The sequence below is a fragment of the Borostomias antarcticus genome (assembly GCF_949987555.1).
Source record: "Borostomias antarcticus genome assembly, chromosome: 1".
Classification (NCBI taxonomy): domain Eukaryota; kingdom Metazoa; phylum Chordata; class Actinopteri; order Stomiiformes; family Stomiidae; genus Borostomias; species Borostomias antarcticus.
Window position 1 is genome coordinate 13,528,570 of NC_140234.1, and position 12,027 is coordinate 13,540,596.

A 12,027-nucleotide genomic window follows, 5' to 3' on the forward strand; every position below is an offset into this window, starting at 1 on the left:
TCTCCGCCCTCACCCAGGGTCCCAGTTCCGTAGCGGACTACGCCACGGAGTTCCGCATCCTCGCTGCCCGTTGCCCCTGGAACGAGTCTGCCCTGTACAGCGCTTTCCGACGGGGCCTAGGGGAGGCCATGAAGGACAGCCTGGCTGGAAGAGACAGACCAGCGACCCTGAACCAACTCGTCTCCCTCTCCATAGCCATTGACGAGCGCCACCGGGAACGCAGGCGCGAGCGGGCGCACCAACACCACAGCGCACCCAGACCGTCTCCACCTCCCTCTACCGGCCTCTCTCGGCCTGCCCCGGCCTCCCTCGCCCCCCCAAACACCGCTGGAGAGGAACCCATGCAACTGGGTTGGACCCGACTGACCCCTGCAGAGCGTGAGCACCGGAAACAGAACGGACTGTGCATATACTGCGCTAGCCCAGCGCACGCCGTCGACTCCTGTTCCTCTGCACCTCCCAGGGTGGCAAAAAGAGTAGGCTCACTCGCCAGGGGGTACCGAGTAAGCCGGCTCATCCATCCCCAATCCCGGACCCGTGCCGCCAGGTTCACTGTCACCCTCGCCTGGCAGGGGCACACGCTCTCCGTCCCTGCCCTCATCGACTCCGGTGCCGACGAGAGCTTCGTGGACGTCCAGTTCGACCACAAAGCGGCGCTCCCTCTCTCCCCTCTGGAGAGGCCCCTCTCGGCTTTCGCCCTGGATGGCCATCCCATGGGCCCCATCACGCACCGGACCCTGCCCCTCACCCTCACAGTCTCGGGAAACCACGTGGAGGACGTCCGCCCCTTCGTCATCCACTCTCCCGACGCTCCATTCATCCTAGGGAGGCCCTGGCTGGAACTCCACACCCCTCATGTCTGCTGGAGCTCGGGGCACATCCTCGGCTGGAGCACCACCTGCCACGCCCGCTGCCTCCGAGCTGCTCAGACCTCCACTCGGGTTGACCGGTCCCGTCCCGCTCCTCCGGACCTCTCCACGGTCCCTTCGATGTACCACGACCTCGGAGAGGCCTTCAGTAAGGAGCGCGCCCGCACACTCCCCCCTCATCGACCCTACGACTGCGCCATCGAGCTCCACCCTGGCGCCCCTCTCCCAGCCAGTCGTCTCTACAACCTCTCCCTCCCGGAGAAAGCAGCCATGGACACCTACATCTCCGAGTGCTTGGCCGAGGGTCTCATCCGTCCATCTCGATCCCAGGTGGCAGCGGGGTTCTTCTTCGTTAAGAATAAGGGAGGAGATCTGAGGCCGTGCATCGACTACAGGCTGCTCAACAACATCACGGTCAAGAACAAATATCCACTCCCCCTCATGAGCTCCAACTTCGAACCCCTCATCGGTGCCACCATCTTCACCAAGTTGGACCTCAGGAACGCTTATCACCTGGTGCGTATCCGTGAGGGGGACGAATGGAAGACCGCCTTCAAGACCTCCCGTGGCCACTACGAGTACCTCGTCATGCCCTTCGGCCTCACCAACGCCCCCGCCGTCTTCCAGGCGCTGATGAACGACGTGCTCAGGGACATGCTGGACGTCTTTGTGGTCCTCTACCTGGACGACATCCTGGTATTCTCCAGGAGCGCTGAGGAGCACGTCCAACATGTCCGCATGGTCATCCAGCGTCTCCGGGAGAACCGCCTGTATATCAAGGCGGAGAAGTGCTCCTTTCACTCCTCGTCAGTGGAGTTCCTGGGGCTCATCGTGGAGGGAGGCCTGACGCGACCCGACCCCCGCAAGATCAAGACCGTGGTCGAATGGCCTCAACCCACGACCCGGAGGCAACTTCAGAGCTTCCTTGGCTTCGCTAACTTTTACCGCCGTTTTATACGGGACTACAGCCGGGTAGCAGCTCCCCTCACCCACCTCACCTCATCCCTGCGTCCGTTCGTCTGGACACCGGCTGCCAGCGCTGCCTTCTCCGCGCTCAAGGAGTGCTTCACCACCGCCCCGGTCCTTCTCCATCCTGACCCCTCCAGGCAGTTCGTGGTCGAGGTGGACGCATCAGACACAGGCATCGGTGCTGTTCTGTCCCAGCGGTCAGTGGAGGACCAGAAGTTGCATCCCTGTGCCTTCCTCTCCCGCCGGTTCACCCCAGCTGAGGTGAATTACGACATCGGGAACAGGGAGTTGTTGGCGGTGGTGGGGGCCTTGGAGGAGTGGCGCCACTGGCTTGAGGGCGCCGAACACACCACCCTCGTCTGGTCAGACCACAAGAACCTGACCTTCATCCGGGCGGCCAAGCGCCTCAACTCCCGCCAGGCGCGGTGGTCCCAGTTCCTCGGGAGGTTTGATTTTACCCTCACCTTCCGGCCCGGCTCCCGCAACGCCAAGGCCGACGCGCTGTCCCGCCTCCACGCGCCCGAGGCGCCCCCCGCGGAGCCTGAGACCATCCTGCCGGTCTCGCGTGTCATAGGGGTGGTCACCATGAACATCGAGGCAGTGGTGAGGCAGGCCCAACGCGCCCAACCCAGTCCGGCCAACGTTCCTCCTCGCCGGCTCTTCGTGCCTGACTCGGTCCGGTCCCGGGTGCTCCTGTGGGGCCATGCCAGCCGGTTTGCGTGCCATCCCGGGGTTCACCGCACCCTCTCCTTCCTGTGCCGACGGTTCTGGTGGCCCTCCATGAGGTCCGACGTCCGGGAGTTTGTGGTCGCCTGTCCCGTCTGCTCCCGCAGCAAGGCGTCCCACCAGCCCCCGGCTGGCCTCCTGCGTCCTCTCCCGGTCCCCAGCCGTCCCTGGTCCCACATCGCCCTGGACTTCATCACCGGTCTTCCCCCCTCCAGGGGCAACACGGTCATCCTCACCGTGGTGGACCGGTTCTCCAAGGCGGTCCATCTGGTGGCGCTCCCCAAGCTCCCGTCCTCTGCGGAGACAGCTGAGCTCCTCGTCCAGCATGTCTACCGGCTCCACGGTCTCCCCGGAGACATTGTCTCGGACCGTGGGCCTCAATTCACCTCCCAGGTCTGGAGGGCCTTCTGCAAGGAGATCGGTGCCACCATCAGCCTCTCCTCTGGCTACCACCCGCAGACCAACGGCCAGGCCGAACGTGCCAACCAGAGCCTGGAGTCCGCTCTCCGCTGTGTGTCGGCTCTCCACCCCACCTCCTGGAGCAAGGACCTACCCTGGGTCGAATACTCCCTCAATGCTCTGACCAGCGCTGCCACTGGCAGGTCTCCGTTCGAGTCATCCCTCGGGTACCAGCCCCCGCTGTTCTCTCTCCAGGAGTCGGAGGCCTCCGTCCCCTCCGTCCAGGCCCACCTCAGCCGCTGTCGCCGTGTCTGGAGGGAGGTCCGCAGGGCCCTGCTCCGCTCCAACGAGCGCTCCTGCCGCGGGGCCAACCGCCGCCGCACTCCTGCTCCGGCGTATCGGCCCGGTCAACGTGTCTACCTCTCCACCGCTGATCTTCCGCTCCAGGTCCCCTCCAGGAAGCTGGCTCCGCGCTTCGTTGGGCCCTTCGAGATCGACCGTGTCCTGAACCCAGCTGCGGTACGCCTTAAGCTCCCTGCTTCCATGCGGGTACACCCTGTGTTCCACGTGTCCAAGGTCAAGCCTGTCTCCTCGAGTCCCCTCATGCCTTCTGCCCCGGCTCCTCCGCCTCCCCAGATGGTCGACGGGCATCCCCAGTGGACGGTTCGGCGGCTGCTGAAGGTGCGCCGCCGGGGTCGGGGTTTCCAATACCTGGCGGATTGGGAGGGGTACGGCCCCGAGGAGTGCAGCTGGATCTCCAGGCAGCTCATTATGGACCCGTCTCTCCTCCGGGACTTCTACCGGGCCCATCCTGACGCCCCCGGTCGGTCGCCAGGTGGCTCCCCTCGGGGGGGGGGTCCTGTTACGGCTCGCATGCCCTCGCCTCCACAACCGCCTCCCTCTCTCCCCTCTGGGCCCGCTGCGCGCTCGGGGCGTCCTACGCGCTCTAACGCACGTCGCATCGGCCCGGGCATACAACGCTCTGACTCTCCGGAGTTTCCCCCCACTGCCGGGCGTTCCCCGTCTCCGGCCAGCTCCGCGGACTCGGCAGTCTCCTCCCTCTCCGGTGACGAAGAGTCGGATCCCGACATGCCCAGCACATCGGCCCGTGCGCAAAGACAAGAACGGCGCGCTCGTCTCCGACGATGACGCGGGCGCGGCTCTACTCACCGGTTTCCATTTATCATCACCACACCTGTCCCTCGTTCTGCAATCACCTTCAACCTCTACAAGAACCTGGTCTACACTCCACTCATCGCCAGATCTTACCATAACCCACATGTGGTAAAGTATAGCCTAGCCTACAATCTCCTTACCCGTATTTTGTAGTGTTTTTTCCCGTTCCCCGTTTGTGATAACTATCACTCACCCTACCTCTCCTCCTCGTCTCTCCAGTTCCTGCCTGACCCACGCCTGTACGACAACCCTGCTCCTGCCTGACCCACGCCTGTACGACAACCACGCTCCTGCCTGACCATCGCCTGTACGACAACCCCGCTCCTGCCTGACCATCGCCTGTACGACTACCACGCTCCTGCCTGACCATCGGCTGTACGACTACCACGTCCCCCTTTGTGTTATCTCATTAAATCGTCCCTCCGGGCTTTACCGTCCCTTGCCTCCTCCTTTCCTGTTGCGCCTGGGTCCCTAACCAAACCCTCACACCTTTATCCTGATGTAATGGATAGCCCTTGAACGTTCTGTCCCTGGTTGCGGACATGTGGGGGGAAAATGGCAGTTAAAAAACATTTCTCTCTTGTTCTCTCATGACATGATGACATGGTGATAAAAGATATGTCACCTTCACTTCTCCCTCTCTGTGTCCTGGTCAAAGTCGTTTTGGGGGGCTGGTGCCGAAGTGCTGCTGTACCATTGCTAGCTAGCCATGAACGACGTGTTGGATACTGCATATTTGCTGTGCGCATCCATGTCCAGTTGTCAAATCTATTTGCCAACAAACTCTTTATGATAGCCAGACACCTCACTGTCCCCAAATCAAAAACTGTTTTTTCACTTCGTGTTATAACGTGGTGGTGCACGTTAGTGGTGTAGTAGCCAGATATGATTTTGTAACGTCTAGTTGCAGTAAAAGAAGCCAGACGTATGGAAAACGGTCTCCGCCTCGTTTATTCATTTACAGTATATACGGCATCCAAATATATCAGGGTGAAGAGGCATTTGCTGGATTCTAATGCCCTGTTGCTTCACATAATGATATGACACAGCCCGTCCTCGCAAATCAACTCGCAGAGTCCTGCACGTCGCTGCCGGCCGCCAGAGGGCCCCGCATGTCGCCGCCGGCCGTCAGAGGGTCCCCCATGTTGCCGCCAGCCGCCGGAGGGTCCTGCACGTCGCCACCAGCCGCCAGAGGGTCCTACACGTTGCCGCCAGCCACCGGAGGGTCCCCCACGTCGCCACCAGCCGCCAGAGGGTCCTGCACGTCACCGCCAGCCGTCCGGGGGTCCTACACGTCGCCGCCGACCGCCAGAGGGTCCTGCATGTCGCCACTAGCCATCGGAGGGTCCCCCACGTCGCCTCCAGCCATCCGGGGGTCCCCCACATCGCCGCCATCCGCCGGAGGGTCCTGTGCATCGCCGCCGGCCGCCGGAGAGTCCTGCACGTCGCCGCCGGCCGCCAGAGGGTCCTCCATGTTGCTGTCAGCGGAGACGAAGCGGGCTGTGGACGACCTGTTTGAGAGGAGCTGCGCGGGTCTGGAGGCGGACCAGAGAGGCCAGCTCCATGAACTTCTGGTAGCGTTTTCAGACATATTCGCTGCCAAAGATGAGGACTGCACGCACTGGTAATGCCCTCCCCATTCGCCTTCGCCCCCGTCGTCTGCCACTCGCCAAGCGGTTGTCAGCAGAGCAGAAGGTCAGAGAGATGGCAGAGGCGGGTGTCATCGAACCTTCCAGTAGCCCCTGGTCAGCCCCAGCTGTCCTAGTCAAAAAGAAATATGACACATGGCGTTTTTGTGTGGACTACCGTCGCCTTAATGACATCACCCGCAAAGACTCCTACCCCCTGCCCCGCATCGACGATGCTCTAGACCACGTCACCGGGTCCCAATGGTTCAGTTCTCTCGATCTCCGCAGCGGCTACTGGCAGGTGGAGCTGACGCCGGAGGCCCGCCCTAAGACTGCCTTCTCCATACCCTCGGGCGGGCTTTGGCAGTTCAAAGTGATGCCATTCGGCTTGTGCAACGCCCCGGTTACCTTTGAGCGCCTCATGGAGAGAGTGCTAGCTGACATCCCTCGAAGCCGTTGTGTGGTTTATCTCGACGACCTCCTCGTCCATGCTACAGACTTTGGGGGCGCCCTAGCCAACCTGAGGGACGTCTTCTGCAACATCCGCCGTGCAGGCCTGCACCTCCACCCCAAAAAGGGCCACCTGTTCCGGCGAGAGACAGTCTTCCTCGGGCATGTCATCAGCGGTGAGGGTGTGGCCACCGACCCAGCAAAAGTAGCTGCAGTAAGAGACTGGCCCATCCAACAGAACATCGTAGAGCTGAAAAGCTTCCTGGGTCTGGCCTCATATTACCGGCGGTTCGTTAAAGACTTCTCCACTGTCGCCGGGCCGCTGCACAGCCTCACTTACAAAGGGCGTGTGTTTCAGTGGGAAGAGAACTGCACTGCTGCTTTCACTGCGCTCCGAACAGCACTCATCGAGGCCCCTGTGCTGGCCTGCCCAGACCCTCGAAGACCGTTCATTGTGGACACTGACGCCAGCAACTTGGGTCTCGGGGCGGTGCTGTCCCAGGAGGGGGAGCATGGAGAGCAGGTTGTTGCTTATTTCAGTTGCACGCTTAACCGAGCAGAGAGGAACTACTGTGTAACACGCAGAGAACTGTTGGCCATCGTCCGGGCAATTCGCCACTTCCGGGCCTATCTCTACGGGGGGAAGTTCCTCCTGCGCACTGACCACGCCTCCCTCTCCTGGCTCCTCAACTTTAAGGAGCCGGAGGGTCAGCTGGCCCGGTGGCTTGAGGTCCTGCAGGACTACGACTTCGAGGTCCACCATTGGGCTGGGCGTCACCACGCCAACGCAGATGCCCTGTCCCGACGCCCCTGTGCTAAGGAGGCATGCCGCCACTGCCAGCGCGCCGATGACCGAGTGACAGGGACTCCGCTGGTGGCGGCCCTACGGACCACCTCGGCAGATGGGGGCAGCACCGCCCCCACCGACAGTGGCCACGGTCCCGAAGTTCTACCAGGCGACGACAGCCTGGAGACCCTCGACCCCCAACAGCTCCGCCAGGACCAGAGTCAAGACTCCGTCCTCTCCCGTGTCCAGGTCTGGGTGGAGTCGGGCCAGCGACCAGCATGGGGGGAGGTATCAGCCCTTGACCCCGAGACCAAGGCCCTCTACTCGCAGTACTGGAACCTCACCATCCGAGATGGTCTTCTGCATCGACGATGGCAGTCCCCAGGGGGCCACCGCAAAGTGGCGCCCCCGCGTCCTCCAGCTCGTCCATGGATCGGTGGGGGCCGGCCACTTTGGTGTCACAAAAACCCTACACCGACTCCGGTCCCGATTCTACTGGCCAGGGTGTCACTGGGATGTAGAGCTCCTCGTTCATCGCTGTGACTCCTGCACTGCCAAGAAGGGCCCCACACAGCGCTCACATGCCCTACTGCAGCAGTACCAGGTGGGGTTCATCATGGAGCAGGTGGGGGGCGACATCCTGGGCCCCTTCCCCACCTCAGACCAGGGTAACCGCTATGTGCTCGTGGCCATGGACTATTTTATTAAGTGGCCAGAAGCGTACGCGGTCCCCGACCAGACCACCACCACCACCACCGCTGAGTACTTGGTCAACGAGATGTTCTGTCGGTTCGGTGCACCTGAGGAGTTGCACAGTAATCAGGGGCGGAACTTTGAGGCGGCTGTGTTCAGTGAGGTCTGTCAGCGGCTGGGAGTCAAGAAAACCAGGACCACGCCCCTACACCCCCAGAGCGACGGACTTGTAGAACGCTTTAATCGTACTCTGGCCACACAGCTCGCAATCCTGACCAGCCGCCGACAACGAGACTGGGACCTCCACCTGCCCCTGATCTTGTGGTCTTACAGAACGGCAGTTCAAGAGTCCACCAAGTGCACCCCTGCCATGCTCATGTTTGGGCATGAACTCCGTACCCCAGTCGACCTAGTGTTCGGGCCGCCCCCTGAGCCCGAGGCACAGGGGAAACCCGGCATGAGCTACCTCTACAACCTGCGTGAAAGGCTGCGTGAGGTACACGAACTGACCAGGCAGGCCTTAACGGATGCCGGGTCCCGACAGAAGAGGGCCTACGACTCCCGCTGCCGAGGAAGGGACTTTGCACCTGGGGCCCAAGTGTGGGTCTATTGCCCAGAGAGGAGGAAGGGTCTCTCTCCTAAGCTAATGAGCCAGCGGGTTGGCCCTTGCACCGTGCTGGAGAGACTGTCAGACGTGGTGTACAGGGTGAGGTTGGTCAAGCGGAACCGGGTGGTGGCGCTCCACCGTGACCGACTCGCTCCTTACCAGCCCCTGGCCCCAACTGAGGAAGCGTCGGATGTGGAGGACCAACCCCACATAACGACTCCTACCGCTGTTGCTGCAGAGGGGTCCCCTAGGCGGGCCCAGCGGCAGCGCCAACTCCCACATTACCTCAGGGACTATGTTCTAGATGCTTGGGTTGCTGAGGACAGCTAACCTCTTAGGTGGGGGCAGTGTAGCGTCAGGGGGGAAGTGAACTACACTCCCAGCATTCCCTGGGTAGAGAGGGGGGGGTTATGGGCGTCCAGCCAGTCCAGTGTTATATGGTCGTTGACTAGTTGCTATGGACGCTGTGATTTTGGGTTGCTATGCGCGTGAGTGTGTGTGCCGCTCGGCTGTAAATGAGCTGTTTTACGTTAAGTCAGTTGGAAATAAATACGCCCGTGTTTGTGGCTAAAAAGGACAACCAGTTCTTCCATTCTCGCTACAGAATGATGAAGTGCAATCACATCAAGGTCAAATAGCTTGTACAGTGGCAGTGGGTAATAATCAGTAATGGTGTCCACAGTAACAAACATAATGAGCCTGTGTGTCATGCTGCAGGATATGAACACCTAGATCTGAGGCTGCCACAAGATTTTTTCGACAACTAAATAAACCTTCTCCTGACTCACCAGTAGCAGAACAAACCTACCAAGCTCATAACCTCTGTCATTAACATTGAGAAGTACAGCCATTCCTTTCCAGTATGTAGTACCCTTGTATGTGACAACCAGGCCAGGTCCAGCCTGGCTTATGTGCGTGGCTGGCTTGTTTCTGTGCAGGACTGGTAGGACTGAAGCTAGTCATGCCACTTAAATAGCTGTGAATTGAAATGACATGAAATAATGTCTGATAAATTAAGATAGGTCTTGTCGCCTGGACACATTAGTTCCAATGCTTACAATTCTAATCCAGCACAATAAGAGCGGGATAGCCATTAAGCTCACAAGCTCAAAACAACTAGCAGCAGCTTCCATAACATTAATGGTTGTGGTCAGTGGCTAAAGCAGTTACACTGATGATTCCTGTAATGTTAGCTATTTTGCTGCAATTGGTTCAACTTCTATGTATGGACAAAGGTAAGGGATAAACCCAAATAACACAAGGCTAGAGGACCTTCAGCGGGTCCCCAATGGACAAGTTGGCGGACCTCCGGCAGAATATAACAAAAGGCTAGTGGACCTACAGCGGGTCCCCGATGGATGAGCTGGCGGATCTCTGACTAAATCCGCTGGCAGGTTCCTGGCCATTGGTGGTGAATAAGTAGACCAAGACATAGTGGGTTATCTGGACATCTACTTGATTGAGTCAGCAGGTAGCAAAGTTGTTTGTAAATAGTTAAGTGTTAATAGGCCTCCTTTACTATATATATATATATATATATATATATATATATATAGTCATTAGCCTAAACCTGAGATTACACCTGCTAAACGTTAGCTTAAAGCTCCAACATGGCCGGCCGTGAAAACCCTCTATATGTGACGCTTGTTTTGGCTGTCTGGCGCAATATGGCTAGCAACAGATGTGGGAAGTTAGAAATGTCACATGCTGCAGCATTTCACCTTCACGGTATTTGGCAGGGAAATCCCGTTGGAAATCTCGTGGGATTTCAGACGGGTGTTATTTCGTTTTAGTGATGCACCACCGCGAGGTGGCGTCTTTGAGTAGATTTAGCAGGCTGGGCTCAGTGTTTTTCTCCTATAGTCTACGAATGAAGCATCATTAAATTTCACATTCTTTAATTTAAATGCTCTGTTGTAAAGCACTTTGAGCTGAATTTATCTGTATGAAAGGTGCTATACAAATAACGTTTAATTGTTATTATTAACTTGTTCTCAAACACATGTTTTCTCCATCTGGATGTAATTTAATTATTACGAACACATATATCTAGGCCTACAGTAGCCTATCTATCTCGGTAACTGATGTCGGTCAAGATGTGGTGGCTGTTAAGTCAAATGCGCAAAATAACAGTATTGTAAATATATTTGTTAGTAAAGATGTGGTGAAAGTGAGGGTTTTGTGTTTTGTTTCTGGAACGCATTCAACTGGTAAGCTACTCGTAAACCCCAGAAGTAAATTTGAAGACGGGGCACCAGCTAATGTAGCCAAGTCTGAGCGCAGTAGGCTATATGGCTTCAGCACGATACAAAGAAAAAATAAGCTTGATCGACTTGTGGATCCATACAAAATTGACATAGTCGCCATGAGTAAAGATCACTCATTGCCAATCATATCCGGACATTAACTATCTTGTGCATAGATAGCGGCAGGTTTGACAGTGAGTGCGTTCACATGCACAATATACACAATATTTTAAATTTACAACATTGCACACTGTCATTGTCAATTGTAATTGGCTTGGTCTACTTAAAGAACAACTTTCCCAAGTGTAAATAGGCCTGTAGCAAGTGGTGTCTTTCTGCCAAAGTGCTACAGAGGTTTTGAAATGATGGAGCTTCCAAACACATTCTTTAAAGTATGTATTTACTCTCAAAGTGGAGAGTCCAGACGCAAATAAGTGGATCAGTGGATAAGTGGAGGGAAATTTTATTATGAGGTTTGGGTAGTGCAGATGTAGGTGATGTTTTGGCTTTAAAGGGATAATACAGTGGTTGAACACATGCCAGTTATCTTTAAGTAAAATCAAAGTGAATATGTCCATAAATGTTGTTATTCTGTCATTTTTAAGTACTGTAAAACTCCTTTTTATATGGCCAATTTTCCCCCTCTCCAAGCTCACCTTGCTTTGTGGGTGTGTCAAAGAGGGCGTGTCAGTCAGAAATGATTGACAGGCCGCGGCCCCAACTTCCACACATTTGTTGTTTGTAACCATAGTAACCTCGATACCAGGAAGTGTACAGGCATTTACAAAGTACTTACAGTAATGTAAGAAACGTAAGATGTCACATTACCGTTTAAACCCCAAACATTATAAAGAAACACGCTACCTAACAGGCCATATCCTCGAATTTGCATTATTTGGAAAAAGTACGATAAACGCAAGCTTGGAGGCCTCAGGCTTGGGCTATAGACAACTAACATAGCTTTCAGCCAGCCACGAACAGTATCTGTTTAATTTCATTTAAAATATTTAATTCAGGAAGAATACATACTGTACATATATTAATTAATCAATACAATGCAATGTCTACAACACATTTTTTTTTTTCCATTTTGCTTTCATCAAATAAATCAAAGCTATCACACCCTCTAGTTTCCTGTCTATAAAGTGCCTTCATGCCTTCGAATTTCTCCCTGTCCATTTTCAACCTTTCTTTTTCTATTTCCAGTTATTCCTTTGTGAGCTGCACTTTCTCTCTCTCCAAATCAAGGAGCTCCTCCTGGGCAGTCTTATTGATGGAGTCTTGGGAAGTCTTTTTTTTGGCTATAGAGAAGAGAAAAGCAACATTAGGCTATGGAGGATAGCCCTACAGTAGGCTATATTCATCATTATTGTCATTGTGCAGTAGTCTACAGAGGTCTAAAAATCCAATGGAAATCTCAATTGTTATCAAATCATTTTTATATAACACAGCAGCAGCCGAGAGAGGGAGAGAGTGG

General features: G+C 56.1%; 1 protein-coding gene across 1 annotated transcript; it reads left to right on the plus strand.

The window, feature by feature from the left end:
- Positions 1–5,843: 5,843 nt before the first annotated feature.
- LOC311309367 (retrovirus-related Pol polyprotein from transposon 412) lies at positions 5,844–8,634 on the plus strand (the record flags this gene model as incomplete). The annotated part of the gene is made up of 2 exons (XM_084438622.1): positions 5,844–7,359; positions 7,508–8,634. 2 exons carry the CDS (start codon positions 5,844–5,846, stop codon positions 8,632–8,634), a joined length of 2,643 nt encoding a protein of 880 aa, XP_084294748.1.
- Positions 8,635–12,027: the final 3,393 nt, after the last annotated feature.